A 25321-nucleotide genomic window follows, 5' to 3' on the forward strand; every position below is an offset into this window, starting at 1 on the left:
TTGAAAGTAGGGAGGGCTGGCTAAAGCCTAGTTACGAGTAACCTTACACATTTCTTAACCCATTCCACCTTTTCCGTTCCAAACACCTATGCAGATCTGAACTTTCTTTGTCTTTGGAAAATTTAAACCATAAGGAAGTGCTAAGACAAACGTCTTCTCATTTCCCCCGGCACTACCATGTCGGGCTACCTGGTGGGCACTGGCCTTTAAAGGCCCCTAACACATATTCTTTATCCTTCCCGAAACGTTCAGGGAACACTTTTTAAATCAGAAGTCTTACAATCTGGGCGTAAATTTAGCTACGTCCCCCTCGCCTACTTGCAGCCTTTCGTACCCCCCACCAGGCTCTACACCACAGCAGGTGGAGAACAGAATGAAAGCCACCTGTGCAGCCGGAGCTTACGCAGTCATCGGCGCTGGGTGGGCACCGGTCTGCTAAGAAACGCGCGGTCTGAGCGCCTTACATCCAAATGCGGGCTTAACCCTGCAGCTACCGGCATCGCAAAATTCAGTCCGTTCTCGTCACACGGTTTCCAAAAAGTAATGAATGTTCTTCGAAATACTCACTGCTTCCTACGCTAGCCAGTGAGATCTGGAAGAAGCCTTGTTCACTTTCCCTCTCGCCCAAGAACGCAGCTCACTGGCCGCGCGTGGACGGCGAGGGTGCAGAATGCCGGAAGAAAACCTCAGGGCTTTCTTTTGCGCAAGCGCAAGCGGGCTTCCCCCACAAGTCACCTCGGTTCGGAAGTGGTGGTGGAAGGGCACCCTCTGCGCATGCGCCCGGCTGTGCTGCCCTCGCGTTAGTTCGCTGCGGAGCGGTGTGGAGAGTGAGCCACAGGCCTGGACCTCAGGGAACCGAACTCACGCAGGTTTTCGCTTAGCTTCTGAAATCTGTTTAAAGCGGTGATTCATTCATGCTCAAGTAGAGTACCTAAAGTCTGGCGGGTAGGGGTGCTCAGTAGTCGCAAACATTTCAGAGCTGGGGGGAGGAGCGGTGAGAAATACTTTCTGTAGATTCCCACCCCCCCTCGCCCCACCCCCCTCGCCCCACCCCTCCGCGTGCAGCTTTGGACCGCTTTATACATTCGCAGAATACCCAGCAGTAATACCTTACTTGCCGACAGCGCACAGGACCCTTTTAATAGTATTTCTCAAGTATTTGTTTACAGAGGAAGAAGCGAGGAAAAACTGAAGCGGTCCAAGCCGTGCTGCTGTATCAGTGTATATTGCAGTTTAAAAACGATCCAGAAATTATTGTCACTAAAAGACCGTTTTTTAGTTTGTTGATTTTTTGTTTTTTGAGTCCGATGTTTTTTATCTTCATTTTACTGGACAGAAGGGCCAAAATACTGGCTGCCTGGTTCAGGACCGGAACATCTAGCCAGCCTACAGACTTGGAGCTTCAGAGTCATGACTACAAAGGAGTCAGGAGGTGCCAAAGCAGAGTCGGCTCTCTCATCAGCCAATCTGAGCAAGCGTGTGTCTGAAAAACCAAACTATGCTCTGAAATTTACTCTGGTGGGACATACGGAAGCAGTATCATCAGTTAAGTTTAGTCCTAATGGAGAATGGCTGGCAAGTTCTTCTGCTGATAAAGTAATTATAATTTGGGGAGCCTATGATGGAAAAAATGAGAAAACACTTAAAGGACACAATCTGGAAATATCAGATGTTGCCTGGTCATCAGATTCCGGTCGTCTTGTTTCTGCCTCAGATGATAAAACTCTAAAGATTTGGGATGTGAGATCTGGAAAATGTTTGAAAACGCTTACGGGGCACAGTGATTATGTTTTTTGCTGTAATTTCAATCCACCATCTAACCTCATCATTTCAGGATCTTTTGATGAGAGCATGAAAATATGGGAGGAGAAAACAGGAAAGTGCCTTAAGACTTTGTCTGCTCATTCTGACCCAGTTTCTGCTGTTCACTTTAATTGTAGCGGGTCCTTGATAGTGTCAGGTAGCTATGATGGTGTCTGTCGAATCTGGGATGCTGCATCAGGTCAGTGTTTAAAAACACTTGTTGATGATGATAACCCTCCTGTCTCTTTTGTAAAATTTTCTCCAAATGGTAAATATATTCTCATTGCAACTTTGGACAATACTCTTAAACTATGGGATTATAGCAGAGGCAGATGCCTGAAGACATATACTGGTCACAAGAACGAGAAATACTGCATATTTGCCAGTTTTTCAGTTACTGGTGGAAAGTGGATTGTGTCTGGTTCAGAGGATAACCTGGTTTATATCTGGAACCTTCAGACTAAAGAGATTGTACAGAAATTACAAGGCCATACAGATGTCGTAATCTCAGCAGCTTGTCATCCTACAGAAAACATCATTGCATCAGCAGCATTAGGAAATGACAAAACAGTTAAATTGTGGATGAGTAATTACTAAACCTTTTAGAAATCAAGTAGTAGAGTCAGATTGGCCAAAAAAAAAAAAAAGTTAGGTATTTTAAAAGATGGTTTCCTCTCAATTTTGGCATGGTTTTGTATTTTTTAAAAAACATTGCCTTGAATTACAAGATTTTAAGACCTATAACCTCAATTTGCAAAGCAACACAGTTGGAAAAGCAAGTCTAGATCCCAGGGCTTCTGACTTTAATCTTAAGGTCTGTTATTAATCTCTCGTGTCTGTCCTTGAGCAGATTCTCATTCTGTTCCTCTCAGTGACTATTCTAGAGGATCACTGTATTTGACAAAAATTTAGAAGTAAGGCTCACAAGACAGGATGACTGATTAAATGAGGGGAGCAAGGGAGTCTGGAATAACTCCAAGGTATTTGGTTTGGGCGATCAGGTGAATTAAGAGAATAAGCCTAGGATGGTGGTGGATTGGAGATTTATGTCAGATGCCACTCATACACTTTAAGTGATAGCCTCCATGATGGGACGTGAAATGGTCCATGGAATCAAGTTTGTAAATTGGGAAAAATAAGCAATGGTTGTGTTTGTTCTGAGGATCTAAAAGTTTTAAGTTTTTATCAAAATAAAAATTAAAAATAAACCAAATTAAAAATAAAACCAAATTAAAAACTTTAAATTTTAAATTAAAAATAAACCAAATAAACAAAATTATAAAGGCATTTTACTGAAGGAACTCTCACTACCTCGTCAGACTGCCCTCTCCTGATTCTCAGGGCAAGCTCAATGTCTGAATGAGGCTGCTCTGTTTCATTAGGTCTGACCTAACCCTACCCATGCTACAGACTCAGTTCAGAAAATCACCACTTTGTGTAATCATCACTGGCTGCCTGCCTCCAGCCACAGCTGACAGCTGAATTCGGTTTTCTTGCTTCTTGCTATAGCTTCTGTTATAAAATTCAAAATATATCATTTACCAATTTGTGTTGTAATGGTTTCATGGGCCATGTGTCTGGTAAACTATGAGCTCTGCAGAGTCAAGTATGTTTTATTTATCTTTGTATTCTCACTTTTTGTATATAGGAGAGACTCAAGAAATGTTTGATGAATGACAATGAATTATACCACCATCACAACTTCATTCCTTGCCTGCTTTCAATAAGTTTTTGGAGTCAATTCCCTATACTATTATTTTTGTTGATTAAAAGTATCTAACCATAGCCTCACATGTTAACTTTATTCAAATAGGGCTTACAGGAAATATGAAGTGGAAAATGTTTTCTGCCCATTTTACCTATAGAGACATGATAAACATGAAAAAATAATCTAGGAATTAAGCAAAACATAGTACAATGATCACTTAATTGAAAGTATGTATTATAGAATATAAAAGAAGACAGTTTTGCCCTTGTTGCTTTTAATAGTGCTCATGAAATATCTGCTTGACAAGTTGTAAGCAATATAAGATACTAGAATTACTAGTGGTGAGTGACTGCTAAGAAGTTAATAAGTGAGGGTACTGGGAGAAGTGGGATTAGATAGGGGCAGGCCCTAAATACTGGTCATGAAATTTATATTTAACCCAAAAAGAGGTAGTCACTATAAGTTATTGAATAGGAGAGTTGACACAAAATGAGAAATGATTATATAAATTCTTGCTGTATGGTAGCATTTTTGAGCTTTGACTTAATCATACATTTTATTACAATATATCTCCAAGATACAACACTTTAAAATGCTTCTTTAGAAGTTAAAAATGGTATTGTTCTATGAAGAAAGATGATACACTTTTAAAAAGAAGTACATTAGATTTTACCCATATTTAAAACCCGTATTTAGATAAGACGTAACATAAGTGTTCCAAAATAATCAAGAAAAACTAATCTGCTAAAATGTACACAAAGCAATGCTTTTTGATGATAAATTTGCAAGTGATAAAAATCAAAGAGCTTGATATCTAAAATGAAGCTAAGGTTGAAGTACTGTAAAGTATATAGACAGACACAATTAACATCATCAGATAGATTATGAAGCTGTAGGTAGAGTGGTGCATTACATTTTACTGAGTATTTTATTAAACCAAATTCCCAAACAGCTGCATATATTACTTTTTAATCTGCTATAACCCTCTGAAGAGAACCAGCAGGTTGGGATGTTTATGCGGACCTGCCATCTGTTAATACTATTGAAGCACATGAGAATAAGTGAAATACTTAAATAGAAACCAGCATCCATACCTAAATGTGAGACAACCTGGCACCCTCGTCGAACTGTAAGTAAGATACATACCAGATGCAAATGCTTATTTTTCAGCACTAATAAGAAAATGCATTTGATAGATATTCATAACTGAGAAATTTAGTGTAAAGGCAGAAGAAAAAGGACCGGTTGGGAATTGTAAGCCATGGAGCAAAAGAGGTGACTGTGCTGGCCCCAAGCGACTCCATAGTGCTGGGATTTCAAAATCCTCAGAAACTTGTGGCCAGACCTCCGTCATCACCTTGCCGGGACTTTTTCAAAGACTGTTCTCCTAAAAGCCTCTGTCTTCCAGCACACCTGACAAAGGCATAGTGTGGTCTGGCTGCTTCCCAGGGCTCTCGAGAAACACCAGGGTATTTGGGGAAGTTAGCTCTCCAACGTGCACCTGGGCAGTGTACTCAGCTGGCCCTCCTTATCTCTTCAGAAATGAGGACACTGAAGAGAGAGAAATGCAGAACTAGAAACCATTTGGCTTCTGGGGAGATGTCACTTTGGTAATGGGAATTAAAGTAAGGTACGGGACCTGACTCTCTAAAGAAGAGTTAATATTAAAGTTCAAGTAAGTTGTCTCACTTTTCATTCTTTCATTTTCTCAAAAAAGCTGAGGCTGCATTTAACCTGGATCAAAGCCGTAAAATATAGACAAGTCATTTCTTTAAGAAAATTTATTTGTAGCTCTAGAGCAGAATTAGGGAACTCATACATTCATTTTAATAAGGCCTGTTACTGCAACATTGTTTCTAGATTTTCAAAATCCAGCCAACATGGATATCTCTGCTACTCTGTTTTGGCCTTCACAGCAGCTTCTTCTCTCAGACGAGCTTTCTTTTCTAGGTTCAGGCTTGTTAAAGACTCGTGTCTTTTGGCACCCTAAAGTGAAACCAATTTGAACAAGTGATTATTTATGCTGGTCTGGGGAGGATGTCACTGCACTGACGCCAGCAGGCTGACACGGGAAGTACAGGCATGGAAGGGTTGGCTGCTTGTGCTCCGGGCACAGCAGCCCCTCCACGCGCCTTCTGCCTCCTCTGAGCCTTCCTAGAACAGCAGCTCACCCATTCAAGCACCAGAGAGAAATGCCACACCTCTACCTTCTCCTCCTTTCTGGCCTCCTTTCTTCAAATCTTCCAGCCTCTCTTCTCCCTTTATAATGTATTCCCTTGTCTTTCTCTTTTCCTCTTTTTAGTATTAAATACCTTCTTGTTTCCATTTCTATCCCTTTTTTCCCTCCTCTCACTTTTCTTTGTTGCTACCATTTCTCCTTCCCCAACTCACTTGTATATTTTCACACCCTTCTAGTTCCTTACTCCTCTTGTACCAAAAACATTCAGCTTTGGGAATCCCAGACTTCACCAAATACTACCACTGATGACTCCCAGCAGTGTCTACCCTGCTTTTCCATCCTTTGAGAGCAAACAGGAGTGGAGAAGAAACAACCATCCTCTTCCCTTATTTCCCTCCCTGTGACTTGTTACATCTCTTTGAAGCTTACATAAACAGACCAGTCTCAAATTTTTTATACCAAATGAGTGAAGACAGCACCCTATAAGGTGGTATTTTCTTCTATCTGTGTGATTTCACATGTAAAGAATTAAGTATGGGGAGGGGAGGAGAATCGGACTGGTAAGTTGATGGAGAGGACAAAACACAATGGCTAATTTCTGTCTTCTAAATCACATTAAGTTCAAAAGTTCTTCATTCCAGTAGCATTTACCAACTTTTTAGAAACGGATAGTTCCATAAAAGAGAAATAATAAAATTTTATAGTATAGAACAGGAGAGGAACTCTTTAAGCTATACAGCGTATACCCTTGGATGAGGCTAGGAAAGACCTCAGAAGTGATTTGTTTATGGAGTATTTAAACTCAGCTAGTAGGACTTCCCTGGTGGCACAGTGGTTAAGAATCCGCCTGCCAATGCAGGGGATATGGGTTCGAGCCCTGGTCCGGGAAGATCCCACATGCCACGGAGCAACTAAGCCCATGTGCCACAACTACTGAGTCTGTGCTCTAGAGCCCACGAGCCACAACTACTGAAGCCCGTACACCTAGAGCCCATGCTCCACAACAAGAGAAGCCACCGCAGTGAGAAGCCCACACACCACATGAAGAGTAGGCCCCACTCGCCACAACTAGAGAAAGCCCGTGCACAGCAACGAAGACCCAATGCAGCCAAAAACAAATAAATAAATTTATTAAAAAATAAATAAACTCAGCTAGTATAATCAAGTAGACAAAAGCAATGCAGATTTCTCAGAATTCTAGAAAGCCCTATGTCCTGTCTACATGCTTCTGCAGGTTCAGTCTGAGAGCTAAGCATGAAAAGTCAAAGAGGGAGACAGAAAAAATACTGAAGTGGGGCAGGAACAGGGTAGTCAAGAGAAATTCACCCAGGCCTCCACACTTGCCCTTCGTGCTCCCATAACATCAGCCTAAATGGTCAGTATCTTCTATTCCAAGACTCTAAAGAGAGCCAGAAGTTCATTTCTTTTACTCTGGACTCACTGGGGATAAGGATGTCAGTTACCACTGGGTTTGCAGAAGAACCCTTTAAATACCTAACAACAGATATGAGACATCTCTTTCCACATGGAAGCTGTGATATATAGAATTAGACATGGTGTTAAAGTAACGCCTTGGCCAGTACTGCCGCATATAAAAATAACTATTTTAATCACAAGACAGTATATATGCAGTTTGGTAACTGGCAAACTTGGCTCCACTTTTTTGTCTTGCCACTTATTAGCTATGTGACATTGGGAAAATTATTTAACATCTTTAAGTTTCAGGTTCCTCTTTTACAAAACATGGATAATAAGAGAACCTACCTCTTAGGTTCTTAGAATTATTGTGGTCATTAAATAAGTTTAACAATACCTGTTACATAATGAGCAATCAATAACTGGGAGCACTTTTACCATCACCTCAATTAGACAGGTCTAGGTTCAAACTGTGGCTCTGCCATTAGGGAGATGTGTGTGAACTTGGGTAAGTTACTAAAGGTTTCTAAGCTATGTTTCCTCATCTATAAATGAGGTCCTAATCAAATTATCTATCTTGCAGTGTTGTTGTGAGGTTTAAATAAGATAACCGCAAGGTACTTGGAAGACAGTAACATAGATGTTAATAATGACTGGATTTCTGGACCTGAATTCCTATGTACCACTTAGGAGCTTAGATATATGGCCCAGTTTGAACATCAGGTAAAGAACAGTGATAAGAACACTCACCAAGAGCAGAGTGAGGATCAATAAAAAAATGAGAGTGCTTTACAGACATGCAAGGAGTTATTAGTAAGTATGCCAGTGTCATATTACTTGTTTTACATTACTTATGACATCTGTGATAACTAAACACTTTTTTTTACTTAACCAAAACTAATTTAGTCCTTCACCTTGCCAAAGTTAGGATTTGCTATTTATCTCCAGGCATCATATCTCAGGTTTGTTCCTACTATGTTTTATTTTGTTTCTTATCATTTCTCATGTAGGAAGTAGCCTCCTCATCACAGAGAATAAATACAAGGGTCAACCCCTGACTTCCTCTAGGTTTTTTTGTGGAAAATACACAAAGATAGACGGCAAGTCCACTCTCACCTTCTTGCCCTCAATAACCATCCAGATGCATCCTGCCACTGTCAAGGCAATCATTACATAGCTGATCTTCACCCGGACCTTGTTCTTTGCAGCATCGAGCATCTCAAACCTAGTAATACAATGGGATCGTGAGAGAAAGTTAAAATTTCCCTTTCTGAAGTTGTCAGAAGGATATAAATCTGTGTCTCACAAATCAGGAGTAGAGTAGTGCCTGTACATATAAAAAAGGAGATGGGGCCTAGAGATCATACAGGACTTTGGGGAGGATGGAGCATTTTCACAATTCACTTTGTATATGAAACACAATAACGGGGTGTAGATGAAGATAGAAGGAGGTATTATAGAACTCACATCCTCCCATAAAGACATCAAAAATACATCTACATTTGGAATAATTCTCACAGAATACCCACCGAACACTTGCAGAAGATCTCATACAACTAAAGCTGCAAGAAAGATCACCAAATAACTGGGTAGGACAAAAGAAAAGAAAAAAAAAGGGAATTGGGACAGGACCTGCACCCTTGGGAGGGAGCCGTGAAAGCGGAAAAGGTCCCTCACACTGGGAGGCCCCTTAGCTGACTGGTAGGTCCACTGGGGACAGACAGTAAGCCTCAGAGGAGAGTGAAGCAGCCGGCATACAGTCGGCAGGACAGAGAGAGACCAGCACAGGTGGCCCTGGCCATCTTGCTGCACTTCCCAGCCCAAGACGTGCGCCTTTTGGTGTGTGTGCAGCAGCTCAGGGCTGAAACTTGGGCTTCAGCAGACAAACCCGAGGAGAAGACTCAGTTTGACTGTGCGGAGGCAGCCCGAAGGGCCTCAGGTGTAGTCCAGGCTGCAACTGGAAGTGTGTGGAGGACACAGCCCATGCCCATCACCGGAGCCCCACTGTCAGCACGCTAAGGTAGGGGCAGGGACTTGCCACAGCAGCCTCATTCTTGGTGAGCTCACAGTGGGTGTGGCTTAGCCGCTATGAGTTCTGGGAGTGTGCAAGTGCTGGGTGGTTGCCCGCATACAGAGGTAGGGCTGAAATCTGAGGCGATTCCCTGCGGGTGTGCAACTTCGGCGAATTTATGCCTGTGGCAGCGCCTGGGGATAATCTGAGCTGATTACTGGCTCTCCTGTAGCTGAGACGGGTCCTGTGCCAGGAGCAACAGGCTTCGTGGGTGCACACACACAGAAGTGGGGCTGAAATCAGAGCCAATACCGGTGTCTCCACAGCAGAGGCGGGGCTGAGGGCCACACCAACAACAGTGTACTTGTGAGCCTGCACAGTGGGTGGCAGGCGACGTCACAGAGCACATGTCTGGGTAGTCAGCTCCTGGGGGGGAATACACAGCAGCTCCTTTCCCAGCCGGAGCACTCCACTCCTGCCTACCTCACATCATAGCTTAGAACCGGACCTGAGGGCTTCTCTTCCAACAACTGGGGAACAGACCTGCCCATGACAGGGCTGTGACAACAACAGAGCAAAGAGAAGGCCCCACTCAACACAAGATCCAGTGCAGACTCTGCTTACCACAACACAAATCACACCACTATGAAGGAGATAACAGCCAACACACATCGAGGAAAGATGTGGCAGACATCCATACCAAAAACAGCCCTCACACCAAAAATACTGGACTCACACAGGCTACACAGGGTCATTCCCACATAAAAATAGCCCTTCAAAACCACAGTAGATAACTGTTTCCCTTAAATTCATAGAGTCAGAGAAATATAAGTAAAATGAAAAAACATAGGAACCACTCCCAATTAAAAGATTAAGAGAAATCTCCTGAAAGAACAAACAAGTTGGTTTGTTTCTCTAGACTGAAGAAACAGACCTCTCCAGTCTAACAACCCGAGTTCAAAAGTGAGGTAATAAAAATGCTGGAGGAATTAAGAAAGGCAGTCACTAGAAATGCAGATCACTGTAACAAGGACTTAGAAACTATAAAGAGGAGCCAATCAAAATTAGACAACTCAACTGCTGAGGTGAAACCAGGCTAAAGTCAATAAAGAGCAAACTAAATAATGCAGAAGAACGAATAAGTGATCTGGAAGATAGAATAATGGAGATCACCCAAACAGAACAGCAGACAGAAAGACAAATGAAAGTAGCGGGACTTCCCTGGTGGCACAGTGGTTAAGAATCCACCTGCCAATGCAGGGGACATGGGTTTGAGCCCTGGTCCAGGAAGATCCCACATGCCACGGAGCAACTAAGCCTATGTGCCACAACTACTGAGCCTGCACTCTAGAGCCCACGAGCCACAACTACTGAGCCCGCATACCACAGCTACTGAAGCCCATGTGCCTAGAGCCTGTGCTCTGCAACAAGAGAAGCCACTGCAATGAGAAACCCGTGCATCGCAATGAAGAGTAGCCCCTGCTCACCACAACTAGAGAAAGCCCGCACACAGCAACGAAGACCCAACGCAGCCAAAAATAAATTAATTAATTAATTTAAAAAATTTAATATCAGTTTATGATAAAAACTCTCCAGAAACTGGGCATAAAGGGAACATACCTTAAAATAATAAAGGCAATATATGAAAAACCCACAGCTAACATCATACTCAACAGTGAAAAGCTGAAAAGATCTAAGATCAGGAACAAGATAAGAATGCCTACTCTTGCCACTTTTATTCAACATATTTTTAGAAGTCCTAGCCAAAGCAATGAGAGAAGAAAAAGAAATAAGAGGAATCCAAATTGGAAAGGAAGAAGTAAAACTGTCACTGTTTGCAGATGACATGATAACTATACATAGAAAATCCTAAAGATGCCACCAGAAAACTACTAGAGCTCATCAGTGAACTCAGTAAAGTTGCAGGATACAAAATTACTATGCAGAAAGCTGTTGCATTTCTATACACTAACAATGAAATGTAAGAAAGAAAAACTAATTTAGTCACTTTCTGTAGCTAGGAGAGGATATCAAATCAGCTGACTTCAGAGTATCTAACAGCTCTTCACTAGTCACTACATAAGGTATCAATGATAACACATAGATTTTCCAGCACTGTTATTATTCCAGGTACTTGCCAAAGAGGAAACATTTAGAGAAGTGGAAACTGTTTTAAAATTTGGTTGAAAGGTTTTAAGTAGTCAGACTCAGAGGAACTGCTTTTCCTTTAAAATAGACTACTGAAAAATAAAAGCTGCTTACAACCCTAAATTCAGCACTCACGAGACAGTCTCTGGGATTTCATCTTCCTTTTTGAAGCGACCTGACCATATTAGGATCTTCTTCTCCCAATCCGTAGGCTTATGCAATGGCACTCTGTGGCTGTAAGTGTCTATGAGGAAAACAAGAGAAGATATCTTACTTATATGAGACTGACTCTCAAATTTAGCAACATTAAAATGCTATTTGTGCTTTTTAGCTATTTGCTAAACAGAATCATTGAGAAATCTCAAGCTAATTAGAGCTTTGTTTGGATGGAATTTCTTAGGTTGCTCATTTCTTAAATGAGATTCAAAAATTCTGTGAGGACTGAAGTAAAATAAAAGCATTATTTCCCAATATAAGCCATAGCCATTGAAAGCTGAAAGAACACCATGAACAAAGTTATAAAGGTGAGAAGGATGAACTAAAAAAAGAACAGTGAGGAGCCTGTTTGACTTCAGTAGAATTAAAAAAAAAGTTTGTAGGTAAAATCAGATTATAAAAGAACTTGAATGGCAGGCTAAGCTTTTTAGACCTGATTCAAGAACTACTGTACATTTTGAAGCAAGGAAGAAGTTAACATTCTAGAAAATTTAATCTGCATAATGGATGGAAAGCAAAAGGATAGGACAGAGTGGGCAACAAGTCCAAACAGAAGATTATAATACAAGGTAGTACAATACAAGGGTGAGGTGATATAGTCAGAACTAGAGTTATAACAGCAGGAAGAGAGACAACAAAGTCAATATGATGATGACTGAAAGAATTTGGAGATGAAGACAAAGAAGGATTCATGAAGAACCTAAAACTTGGATGAGTAAGACAATAACAGTATTGTTAACCAAAATAAGGAGATTGTGAAAAGAACCAGTCAGGAGAGGAAAAAGCATGAATGCCATTTTAGATCTACTGACTCTAAATTCATGCCATCTGAGTAGGTTTCATTAATAAGTTGGGAGTGGAGATAACCACTAGTGCAAAGGGAGAACCAGTGAGGATGACAGAGAAACACAGAAGACCAGGGGCTGAGCCTTGGGGCATGACCCAGAAAGGAGACAGGAAAGAGGCAGCAGAGGAAAACAGAGCAGCCAAAGATGAAAATGAACAAGAAAGGTAGAACCATAGACTATAAGAGAGCCTTTCAAAGGAAGGGGAAGTCACTGAAGGCAAGGAGCAGAAAAAGCTAGGGAATCACAGAATGTCAGGGTTAGAAAGGACCTTGGAGATAATCTCATCCAACTTCCATATAATGCCTACATCTCTCTTGCAGACAGACCATCTCCTTGACTACATACACATCACCTTTGCTTAAGCTGCACCTTTCACTTAACCAGAAGGCAACAGCAAAAGGAACAGGAAGGTCACTTGGAAAAACATCCATAAAGAACCAAAGTCAAGAAAAGAGGTTTAGAAGTACAGAAACAGAACTGCTGTGATTTTATCTTTTAACCATTCCAGTGCTTGGCACAACTTTCTCTAGAGTTTTTTAAAATTTTTTTCCATTTTATGTACTATATACTCATTAAAGACAATTCAGAAAGTATAGATGTGAAAAAAGAAAAATTTAAAAACCACCCCTAATTCTCCTGTCATAGCATGATCACTATATTTTTATTTTGGTGTGTTTCCTAAGTCTTATCCCCATACATATGTATATATATGTAATTTCTATATGTACCATGCTTGTGCTTACGCACAATATAAAATTTTGTATCCTGCTTTGTTCATTAACATGATGACAAACACTCTCCATGCCAGTATGCAGTATTTATAAGCCCTATTTCCAACAGCTGCAAAACCTCATCAAGTAGATCTAACATATATAATTAATCATTCCCAGATTACTTAACATTTAGACTAATTTCTCATTTTCCATATATATATATATATATATATATATAAATAGGAACATCTTTACATTCAAAGCTTTTTCCACATATAGGGATTATTCCTTAGGATAGATTTCCAGAAGTGAAATACCAAGTCAAAGGGTATAAACATTCTGAAGCTCTTGATAAATATTCTTTGAGAATAATTCTTTTCCACTCACCAATACCTGCCTAGCCCTAGTGCACTGCCATGAAGAAGCAACAAGCAAATAGTTCCTGGGACCCTACAGTTTATATATTATGCTCCTTCTTCCACAGTGGTGACAATGACAGGGTTTGGAGTTAGGGATAGGACTAAACATGGCTAAAGTCAATGTACAAGCCAGTGCGTAGCCCTAATTATATTTTACCCAAAACATCATTTTTTGATTTGGTTCATCTTTGAGGTTCCTTAAAAGATGATTTCTAGACCACTATTTACTTTGGTGCATCTATAGTCCTATAAAAAGCTCCAGTCAAATCCCTGAGGCAAGAGATGAAAATGACAAACAAGAAAAATGAAGAAATCACTGCCACATGTAAGCACAGCTAATATAAGCACAATTTGGGAGGCCTGAACTACATGATAGGGTATGATATAGGGACCCCTGTGACCACCTCTCTTTTAGGTTCTTTTTTTCTTTTCTTTAATAAATTTATTTATTTATTTTTGGCTGTGTTGGGTCTTCATTTCTGTGAGAGGGCTTTCTGTAGTTGTGGCGAGTGGGGGCTACTCTTCGTTGCGGTGCACGGGCTTCTTATTGCGGTGGGTTCTCTTGTTGTGGAGCACAGGCTCTAGGCACGCGGGCTTCAGCAGTTGTGGCGCACGGGCTTAGTTGCTCTGCAGCATGTGGGATCTTCCCAGACCAGGGCTCGAACCTGTGTCCCCTGCATTGGCAGGTGGATTCTTAACCACTGTGCCACGAGGGAAGCCCCTAAGTTCTTTTGATTCCAAGTTATTCTAGTCTTTGGGAGCTGCCTAGTCCATAACTGGAAAGACTAATAAAAACTTACGGGTTGGAGGCTTTGGACTTTCCTGGGGTTTGTTGCAAAATCCATTTATTCTCTTCAAATCAGAGTTTCTGGTAGGCCTTAAAGATGAGACAGCATCTCTTTCACAGAACCTAAAATAACTTCCTAGAAAAGAGAGAAAAATGTTTCAGAGAAAGGAAATCGATGTCTCAAAATGAGAAATACCTGCAAGACACAATTTCATTTATAAAGATTAACTCACTTAAAAATGAATATCCTACTCTATATGTAAGATACATGTACTATATTTAAGGTGCTATGCTTAGTGCTACCTTAAAATATGCACGTTTTGCTGACTAGGAAATTACGAATTTACAACATAAACATTTTATCAGCTGTAAGTTTTATAAAAGCACTTCTCACGTGTCTTATCATAACAATAATGATTCTGGTGGGAATATTATGGATTATGACCCTTGGCCATTGAGGTAAAGATCAGCAACCTCCCAGAAGTGCTAAAACAAGATGCCAAGTTGCCAATACTGTTCTGATAAACTCTGGGTAGGGGGCTGCAATGGCCAGCAAGGGGCTCTTTAGAAAGCCTTGTTCCTTCCAAGACATAATTCTCCAATTAGAAATCAACTTTAGATACAGTCACAATTTATGTATAATTTAAAAACTATATATATATTTATATACATACAAATGTATAAAACTATGTTATCATATACAGTATATGTATGCAGTTAATTTTTAAAGTCTAAACTCTAAGCACCTATAGAGAATAGTATTACAAATCACTATGTATTCACCACCCAGTTTCAGCAATTATCAATACATGGCCAATATTGTGTCGTCTGAATCCCACCCACTCCCTCCCACCAACCGGATTATTTTAAAGCAAATCCCCAACAACCTATTAGTTCATCGATAAACACTTCAGTACTTATCTCAAAACAATAATAACTTCAAAATCATATCCAGAATACCATTAACATAACTAAAAAATATTCCTTTGATATCAGCACATTATGATCAAATGACATTATGATTCAATTCTCCAACGGACTCACAATTTTTTTTACAGTGGATTTATTCTAAATAGGTGCACACACTGAATACGGTTGATGCATGCCGTATAGGTCTCTCCCTCCTTTTTTTCTTGTCATTTATTTGTTGAAGAAACTAGATCATTAGTTCGAATTTCCCTCGCTTTAGGTTTTGCTGATTGCCTCCCCATGGTGTTATTTAACATATTCTTCTAATTCCCCTATTTCTTGTAAACAGATTTTTGAGGTTTCATCAGATTCAGGTTAGAATTTTTAGCAAGAAAATGTCATAGGCGGTACTGTGTACACCCTACCGTATGACATCCTAAGGTATACATCGATTTTGTCTTTTTGTGATATTAAGATTGAGCAGTAGATACTATCAGTGTGACTCATCCTTATAAAGTTCTCCATCACCTTTCATCTAATGTTTTATGCAGACATTGGTGACTGTTTCATTAGGGGTTGCAAGATGGTAGTATTTTTTTCTATTTTACTTATTTGGTTATCCTGAGGTAAAAGTCATATAAGAAATGTAGAATAAATGCTTGATTCTTTCCCTTTATTTGCCAGTTTTCAAATCAATGAATTGGTTTCCTTGCAACCTCCACAGGTAACCTTTTGTTTATAAGTAACATAAGGAACTCTTGCATTTAACACATGTGATGTGCTCCAGTCCATTCCAGTTATTTTTCTTTTTAATGCCCAGATGTTCCTATCTTTAGTCACTGGGGACCTTTCTAATTGGCTCCTGGGTCCTTTCAACATGCACCCAGTAATCATTTATAGCTGCCTTACTTTTTAACATGTTCTGTACTCATTTTAAATGCTTCCTGCCCCAGATTTGGAATCAGACATTCCTCCAAAGTGCTCTGGTTCCTTTAAGTAGAAAATGTTCTTAGAGATGCCTGAGGGAGGTTCATTGTTACTGAGTTTGTCACTGTTTCCAGACCTTTTCAGTGAACAAACCTAAGAAACACATTCCTTCTTAAAACGAATGCATGCTTAAGAACTTAGAAATTTTCACCTTCAGCGTTAGCATGAACATTTTTAATGTCAATAATTAATCAGAATTCAAAGCAGAGACAGCCATAAACAGTTCTGATGAGGGTAAAACGGGATAATTCTAAGTATGGGGGTGTCGTGGTATAAGAGAGAGCAGGACTGGTATAGGATTCAGTCAGAAGATCACAAAAGAGCCCTAGGGTCCTAGGACATGGAAGAAAGGGGGCACTGCAGTAGAATGAAACAGAAAAGAAAGCTGGAAAGGCACCAATGATAAATCTGACCAGGGTCCTGACCCTCCATGATGCTCTGGGTGACAAAGAAAAACATGCCCAAGACTTGCCTTTAATGCGACAAGAGTGTGCCCTCACAGCTTTGTGCTTAAAACATCACAGGAAGGCTTCCCTGGTGGCACAGTGGTTGAGAGTCCGCCTGCCGATGCAGGGGACGCGGGTTCGTGCCCCGGTCCGGGAAGATCCCACATGCCGCGGAGCGGCTGGGCCTGTAAGCCATGGCCGCTGAGCCTGCGCATCCGGAGCCTGTGCTCCGCAACAGGAGAGGCCACAACAGTGAGAGGCCCGCGTACCGCAAAAAAAAAAAAAAAAATCACAGAAGAATTCAAGCAGTTTTTAAAATCTATTTGTTAGTGGACAGTGTGTACGTTTGAAATTCCAAACTCCTAATTGAGTGTCATTGTACCTTCAGAGTTTGAAGCAATAAGGAGATGCAAGAGAGCAACGAAGAGTAAAATGTGATTATAGCACTGGACCTCCCATAGTTGGTGAGAAACATAATTCCCTTGCTTTTTTTTTCTCTTGCTGTTAAGAAAACTTTTAAACATAGCAATCTAAAAGATATCACTGTGGACTTCTCATAGGCATATGTTTATACATGTCTAAAGATGTTTAAAACAACACTTATTGATACATAATTCCACATCAAAAATTCATCCTTTTAAAGTGTAAAATTCAGAATCATTTCCTGCTTCAATCTGCTGCTGGACGGGAACCAATCAGAGAGAAAGAGGTGAAAGATGGAGAAGGGAGTCCAGGGCTTTCTCAATCACAAATCTCACCTCCACTCCAACTCTCTTTATACCTTTCTTGCAAAAATAATAATAGAAATGAGGAGGCGGTAGGGTTTCCAAAAACAAAAATTGTAAGCTTCAACCATCTGGGGAAGGCAAAAAGCTCATCCACCACAACTCTCAGTTTGAAAGTAAAGGAGGATTGGAGACATGGCGGCAGAGTAGGAATTGAGCTTACCTCCTCTCACAAAAACACTAAAATCACAAATAAATGCTGAACAACCATCAACGAAAAAGACTGGAAACTACCAAAAAAGATATTCTACATCCAAAGACAAAGAAGAAGCTCCACAAGATGGTAGGAGGAATGCATCTGCAATACAATCATATCCAATACCCACTGGGTGGGTTACCCACAAACTGGAAAATAATTATAACGCAGAGGTTCTCCCTCAGGAGTGACAGTTCTGAGCCCTGGGCCAGGCTCCCCAGCCTGGGGATCTGGCATCGGAAGGAGGAGCCCCTAGAGCATTTGGCTTTGAAGGCCAGCAGGGCTTGATCGCAGGAACTCCACAGGACTGGTGGAAACAGAAATGCCACTCTTAGAGGATGCACACAGGTCTCGTGCACACCAGGACCCAGGAAAAGGCAGTAACTTCATAGGAGCCTGGTCCAGACCTACCTGCTGGTCTTAGAGGGTCTCCTGTGGAGGTGGGGGGCAGCTGTGGCTTACTGTGGGGATAAGGACACTGGTGGCAGAGATACCAGGGAGTACTCATTAGTGTGAGCTCTCCTGGAGGTCACCATTTAGACAACAAACCTGGCCCAACCCAACAGTCGGTAGGTGCAAGTGCTGGGATGCCTTGGGCCAAACAACTAACAGGGTGAGAACACAGCCCCAACCATTGGTAGACAGGCTGCCTAAAATCTTCCTGAGCCCATGGCCACCTCTAAACACACCTCCTGACACAGGCCTGCCCAACAAGGGATAAGACTCAGCTCCACCCACCAGTAGGCAGGCATCAGTCCCTCCCACCAGAAAGCCTGCACAAGCCTCTTAGACCAGCCTCACCCACCAGGGGCAGACACCAGCAGCAAGAGGAAGTACAACCCTGCAGCCTGTGGAAACCGCAATCACAGAAAGTTAGATAAAATGAGACAAGAAAGGAGTATATTCCAGATGAAGGAACAAGATAAAACCCCAGAAAAACAATGAAATTAAGTGGAGATAGGCAACCTTCCAGAAAAAGAATTCAGGGTAGTAATATCAAAGATGATCCAAGATCTCAGAAAAAGAATGGAGCACAGACTGAGAAGATATAAGAGATGTTTGACAAAGAGTTAGAAGATACAAAGAACAAACAGAGATGAACAATACAATAACTGAAATGAAAAATACACTAAAAGAAATCAATAGCAGAATAAATGAGGCAGAAGAACGGATAAGTGAGCTGGAAGACAGAAATGTGGAAATCACTGCTGCAGAACAGAATAAAGAAAAAAACAATGAAAAGAAATGAGGACAGTTTAAGAGACCTCTGGGACAACATTTAACGCACCAACATTTGCATTATAGGAGTCCAAGAAGAAGAGAGAAAGGGCCTGAGAAAATATTTGAAGAGATAATAGCTGAAAAATTCCCTAACATGGGAAAGGAAACAGTCATCGAAGTCCAGTAAGTGCAGAGAATCCCATACAGGATTAAACCCAAGGAGAAACATGCTGAGAAACATAGTAAGCAAACTGACAAAAATTAAAGACAAAGAGAAAATATTAAAAGCAACGAGGGAAAGGCAACAAATAATATACAAGGGAACTCCTGTAAGGTTATCAACTGATTTTTCAGCAGAAACTCTGCAGGCCAGAAGGGAGTGATGATATATTTAAGGTGACGAAAGGGAAAAAACCTACAACCAAGAATAATCTACCTATCAAGGCTCTCATTCAGATTTGATGGAGAAATCAAAAGCTTTACAGACAAGCAAAATCTAAAAGAATTCAGCACCAACAGACCAGCTTTATGACAAATGCTAAAGGAACTTCTCCGCAGAAAAGCCCACATCTAGTAGCAAGAAAATTACCAATGGGAAACCTCACCAGTAGAGGCAAACATACAGTAAAGGTAAGAAATCATCCACACACAAATATGATATCAAAACCAACAATCGGGGCTTCCCTGGTGGCTCAGTGGTTGAGAGTCTGCCTGCTGATGCAGGGGACACGGGTTCTTGCCCCAGTCTGGGAAGATCCCACATGCCGCGGAGCGGCTGGGCCCGTGAGCCATGGCCGCTGAGCCTGCGCGTCCGGAGCCTGTGCTCCGCAACAGGAGAGGCCACAGCAGTGAGAGGCCCGCATACCGCAAAAAACAAAAACAAAACCCAACAATTGATAGAAGAGGAGAGTACAAAAAATGCAGGATATTGGAAATGCATTTGAAATTCAGAGACCAGCAACTTAAAACAATCATATATATATATATATATATGGGTGTGTGTGTGTGTGTGTGTGTGTGTGTGTGTGTGTGTATATATATGTATATATATATATATATATATATGTATATATATAGAGAGAGAGATAGAGGAGGGCAGAGGGAGAGAGAGAGAGACTGCTACATCAAAACCTCATGGTAACTGCAAACTGAAAATCTACAATAGATACAGACAAAAAAGAAAAGGAATCCAAACACAACACTAACATTAGTCATCAAATCACTAGAGAACAGAACAAAAGAGAAAGGGAAGAGAAAACACCTACAAAAACAAACCCAAAACAATTTACAAAATGGCAATAAGAACATATATATTGACAATTATCTTAAATGTAAACAAATTAAATGATCCAAACAAAAGACATAGACTGGCTGAATGGATACAAAAACAAGACCTGTATATATGCTGTCTACAAGAGACCACTTCAGATCTAGGGACACATATATACTGAAAGTGAGGGGATGGAAAAAGGTATTCCATGCAAATCAAAAGAAAGCTGGAGTAGCAATATTCATATCAGACAGAATAGACTTTAAAATAAAGACTGTTACAAGAGACAAAGAAGGACACTATATAATAATCAAGGGATCAATCCAAGAAGAAGATATAACAATTGTAAATATATACGCACACAACATAGAAGTACCTTAATATACAAGGTGAATATTAACAGATATAAAAGGAGAAATCAACAGTAACACAATAACAGTAAGGGACTTTAACACCCCACTTACATCACTGGACAGATCATCCAGACAGAAAATCAATAAGGAAACAGATCTTAAATGACACATTAGACCAAATGGAATTACTTGTTACATATAGAGCATTCCATCTGAAGCCAGCAGAATACACACTCTTCTCAAGTGGACATGAAACATTCTCCAGGATAGATCACATGTTGGGCCACAATGCAAGCCTCAGTAAATTTAAGAAAACTGAAATCATATCAAGCATCTTTTCCAACCACAACACTATGAGACTAGAAATCAACTACAAGAAAAAAACTGCAAAAAAACACAAACACATGAAGGTTAAACAATATGCTACTAAACAACTAATGGATCACTGAAGAAATCAAAGAGGAAATCAAAAAATACCTAGAGACAAATGAAAATGAAAACACAACAATTCAAAACCTATGGGATTCAGCAAAAGCAGTTCTAAGAGGGAAGTTTATAGCAATATAAGCTTTCCTTAGGAAACAAGAAAGATCTCAAATAAACAGCCTAAACTTACACGTAGAGCAACTACAGAAAGAAGACCAAACAAAGCCCAAAGTTAGTAGACAGAAAGAAATCATTAAGATCAGAGCAGAAACAAATGAAATAGAATCAAAAAAACAATAGCAAAGATCAATGAAACTAAAAGCTGATTCTTTGAAAAGATAAACAAAATTGATAAACCTTTAGCCAGACTCACCAAGAAAAAAAAGGAGAGGGCTCAAATTAATAAAATTAGAAATGAAAAAGGAGAAGTTACTACTGAATCCACAGAAATACAAAGGATCATAAGAGACTACTACAAGCAACTATATGCCAATAAAATGGACAACCTAGAAGAAATGGACAAATTCTTAGAAAGTACAGTCTCCTAAGACTAAACCAGGAAGAAATAGAAAATATGAACAGACCAATCACAAGTACTGAAATTGAAACTGTGATTTAAAAATTCCAACAAACGAAAAGTCCAGGACCAGATGGCTTCACAGGCGAATTCTATCAAACATTTAGAGAAGAGTTAACACCTATTCTTCTGAAACTGTTCCAAAAAATTGCAGAGGCAGGAACACTCCCAAACTCATTCTATAAGGCCACCATCACCCTGATACCAAAAACAGACAAAGATATCACACAAAAAAGAAAATTACAGGCCAATATCCCTGATGAACATACATGCAAAAATCCTCAACAAAATACCATCAAACCAAATCCAACAATACATTAAAAGGATCATATGCCATGTTCAAATGGGATTTATCCCTGGGATGCAAGCATTTTTCAATATCCACAAATCAACCAGTGTGATACACGACATTAACAAACCGAAGAATAAAAACCATATGATCATCTCTATAGATGCAGAAAAAGCTTTCAACAAAATTCAACACCAGTTTACGATAAAAACTCTCCAGAAAGTGGGGATAGAGGGAACCTACCTCAACATAATAAAGGCCATATATGACAAACCCACAGCAAACATCATACCCAACAATGAAAAGCTGCAGGCATTCCCTCTAAGATCAGGAACAAGGCAAGGATGTCCACTCTAGCCACTTTTATTCAACATAGTCTTGGAAGTCCTAGCCACAGCAATCAGAGAAGAAAAAGAAATAAAAGGAATCCAAATTGGAAGGAAGAAATAAAATTGTCACTGTTTGCAGATGATAAGATACTATACACAGAAAATCCTAAAGATGCTACCAGAAAACTACTAGAGCTCATCAATGAATTTGGTAAAGTTGCAGGATACAAAATTAATACGCATAAATCTGCTGCATTTCTATAGACTAACAATGAAAGAGAAATTAAGGAAACAATCTCATTTACCACTGCATCAAAAAGAATAAAATACCTAGGAATAAACCTACCTAAGGAGACAAAAGACCTATACTCCAAAAATTATAAGGCACCCTTGAAAAAAATCAAAGATGACACGAACAGATGGAAAGATATACCATGTTCTTGGATTGGAAGAATCAACGTTGTCAAAATGTCTATCGTATCCAAGGCAATCTAAAGATTCAGTGCAATCTGTTTCAAATGACCAGTGTCACTTTTCACAGAACTAGAACAAAAAAATTTTTAATTTGTATGGAAACACAAAAGACCCCAAATAGCCAAAGCAATCTTAAGAAAGAAAAATGGAGCTGGAGGAATCAGGTTCCTTGACTTCAGACTATACTACAAAGTTACAGTAATTAAAACAATATGGTACTGGCATAAAAACAGAAATATAGATCAAGGAACAGGACAGAAAGCCCAGAAATAAACCCATGCACCTATGGTCAATTAATCTATGACAGAGAAGGCAAGAATATACAACGGAGAAAAGACAGTCTCTTCAATAAGTGGTGCTGGGACAGTTACATGTAAAAGAATGAAATTAGAACATTCCCTAACACCATATACAAAAATAAACTCAAAATAGATTAAAGACCTAAATGTAAAACTGGATACTATAGAACTCTTAGAAGAAAACATAGGCAGAACACTCTTTGACATAAATCGCAGTAATACCTTTTTGGATTCACCTCCTAGAGTAATGAAAATAAAAACAATAATAGGGCTTCCCTGGTGGCGCAGTGGTTGAGAATCTGCCTGTTAATGCAGGGGACACGGGTTCGAGCCCTGGTCTGGGAAGATCCCACATGCCACGGAGCAACTAGGCCCATGAGCCACAACTACTGAGCCTGCGCGTCTGGAGACCGTGCTCCTCAACAAGAGAAGCCACGATAGTGAAAGGCCTGCGCACAGACATGAAGAGTGGCCCCCGCACAGAAACGAAGACCCAACACAGCAAAAATAAATAATTAATAAACTCCTACCCCCAACATTTTGTTTAAAAAATCATAATAATAATAAACAAATGGGACCTAATTAAACTTATAAGCTTTGCACAGCAAAGGAAACCATAAGCAAAATAAAAAGACAACCCACAGAACAGGAGAAAATATCTGCAAACAATGCAACCGACAAGGGATTAATCTCCAAAATATACAAATAGCTCATGCAGCTACCTCCAAAATATACAAATAGCTCATGCAGCTCAATGTAAGTTCCCTACATACGAACGAGTTCCATTCCAAGAGTGCATTCGTAAGTCCAATTTGTTTGTAAGTCCAACAAAGTTAGCCTAGATACCCAACTAACACAATTGGCTATATAGTACTGTACTGTAAAAGGTTTATAATACTTTTCATACAAATAATACATAAAAACAAACACAAAAAATAATGAAATCATTTTTAATGTCACAGTACCGTACCTTGAAAAGTAGAGTAGTACAGTACAACAGCTGGCATACACGGGCTGGCATCAAGAGAAAAGGCAAGAAGACTTACTGACTAGAGGAGGGAGAGGAGGTGGGAAATGGTAGAGCTGAAGGATCGTGAGCAATAGGAGATGGAGGGCAAGCTGCAATTTCACTCATGCCTGACATTGATGGCACAGGTTCTGGTTCCTTGCTGGATTCAATTCTATCTACCCTCTTGAAAAAACAATCCAGCGATGTCTGGGTAGTAGCTCTTCTTTTCTTGTCATAGATGACACAGTAGCACTGGACTGCATTCTGAACAGCTGCTGCAACCTTTCTGTACCATTCTACGTTCGGGTCCTGTGCCTCCTCAAATAAAGAAAATCCCCTTGTCATTTCCTGCATCATAAATCTCTTCAGTTCTTCAGTTACTTCTTCTTCCTCTTGTCTCTCTTCGTACTTTCTCTCAGCCTCCAATTCCATCAGGTCTTCATTAGTAAGCTCCTCGTGTTGCATAGCAAGGAGTTCAATGAAGTCATTCTCTTGCAGATCTAGCTTGAAATAAAGATACTGTACTACTGTACTCTGTATAGTACTGTACAGTACATAAAAGCACAACCACTTGTACCGGATGCATGCACGTGACAATGAACGCCAGACACATGAACTAACTTACGTGACTGTACATGCGAATGCACATTTGTATCTTCGAAAGCTTGCAACTTGAAATTTCGTATGTAGGGGACTTACTGTACCAGAAAAACAAACAACCCAATCAAAAACTGGGCAGAAGACCTAAATAGACATTTCTCCAAGAAGACATACAGATGGCCAAAAAGCACATAAAAAGATGCTCAACATCGCTAATTATTAGAGAAATGCAAATCCAAACTCCAGTGAGGTATCACCTCACACCAGTCAGAATGGCCATCATCAAAAAGTCTACAAACAATAAATGCTGGAGAGGATGTGGAGAAAAGGGAAGCCTCCTACACTGTTGGTGGGAATGTAAATTGGTACAGCCACTATGGAGAAAGGTATGGAGTTTCCTTTAAAAAGTAAAAATTGAGCTACTGTGTGATCCACATATCCCACTTCTGGGCATATACAGAGAAAAACCACAATTTGAAAAGATACATGCATCCCAATGTTCAATGCAGCACCATTTACAATAGCCAACACATGGAAGCAACCTAAATGTCCAATGATAGATGAATGGATAAAGAAGAAGTAGTAGGGCTTCCCTGGTGGCTCTGTGGTTGACAGTCCGCCTGCCAATGCAGGGGACACGGGTTTGTGCCCCGGTCTGGGAAGATCCCACGTGTCACGGAGCGGCTGGGCCGGTAAGCTATGGCCACTGAGCCTGCGCGTCCGGAGCCTGTGCTCCGCACCGGGAGAGGCCACAACAGTGAGAGGCCCGCGTACCGCAAAAAAAAAAAAAAATAAGAAGTGGTATATATACACGATGGAATACTAGCCATAAAAAAAAAATGAAATAATGCCGTTTGCTACAACATGGCTGGACCTGAAGATTATCATACTATGTGAAGTAAG

The 25321-nt window shown here is 40.3% G+C and overlaps 2 protein-coding genes across 2 annotated transcripts in view; one reads left to right on the forward strand and one right to left on the reverse strand.

The window, feature by feature from the left end:
• The first annotated feature begins 188 nt into the window (after positions 1–188).
• Positions 189–3581, forward strand: WDR5B (WD repeat domain 5B). The gene is made up of 2 exons (XM_079923404.1): positions 189–869; positions 1337–3581. The coding sequence occupies exons 1-2, from the start codon at positions 671–673 to the stop codon at positions 2398–2400; spliced, it is 1263 nt and encodes a 420-aa protein (XP_079779530.1). The 5' UTR covers positions 189–670; the 3' UTR covers positions 2401–3581.
• A 600-nt stretch (positions 3582–4181) lies between these two features.
• The window catches only part of FAM162A (family with sequence similarity 162 member A), a 37241-nt gene continuing 16101 nt past the window's right edge, over positions 4182–25321 (reverse strand). The window contains exons 2-5 of the mRNA XM_079923410.1: positions 14262–14384; positions 11401–11509; positions 8223–8331; positions 4182–5497 (exon numbers count right to left, since the gene is read on the reverse strand). Coding sequence (XP_079779536.1) covers positions 5405–5497; positions 8223–8331; positions 11401–11509; positions 14262–14384 — 434 coding nt within the window. The 3' untranslated portion in view covers positions 4182–5404. The remainder of the gene's footprint in view (positions 5498–8222; positions 8332–11400; positions 11510–14261; positions 14385–25321) is intronic.

Source organism: Stenella coeruleoalba, assembly GCF_951394435.1.
Source record: "Stenella coeruleoalba genome assembly, chromosome: 5".
NCBI lineage: Eukaryota > Metazoa > Chordata > Mammalia > Artiodactyla > Delphinidae > Stenella > Stenella coeruleoalba.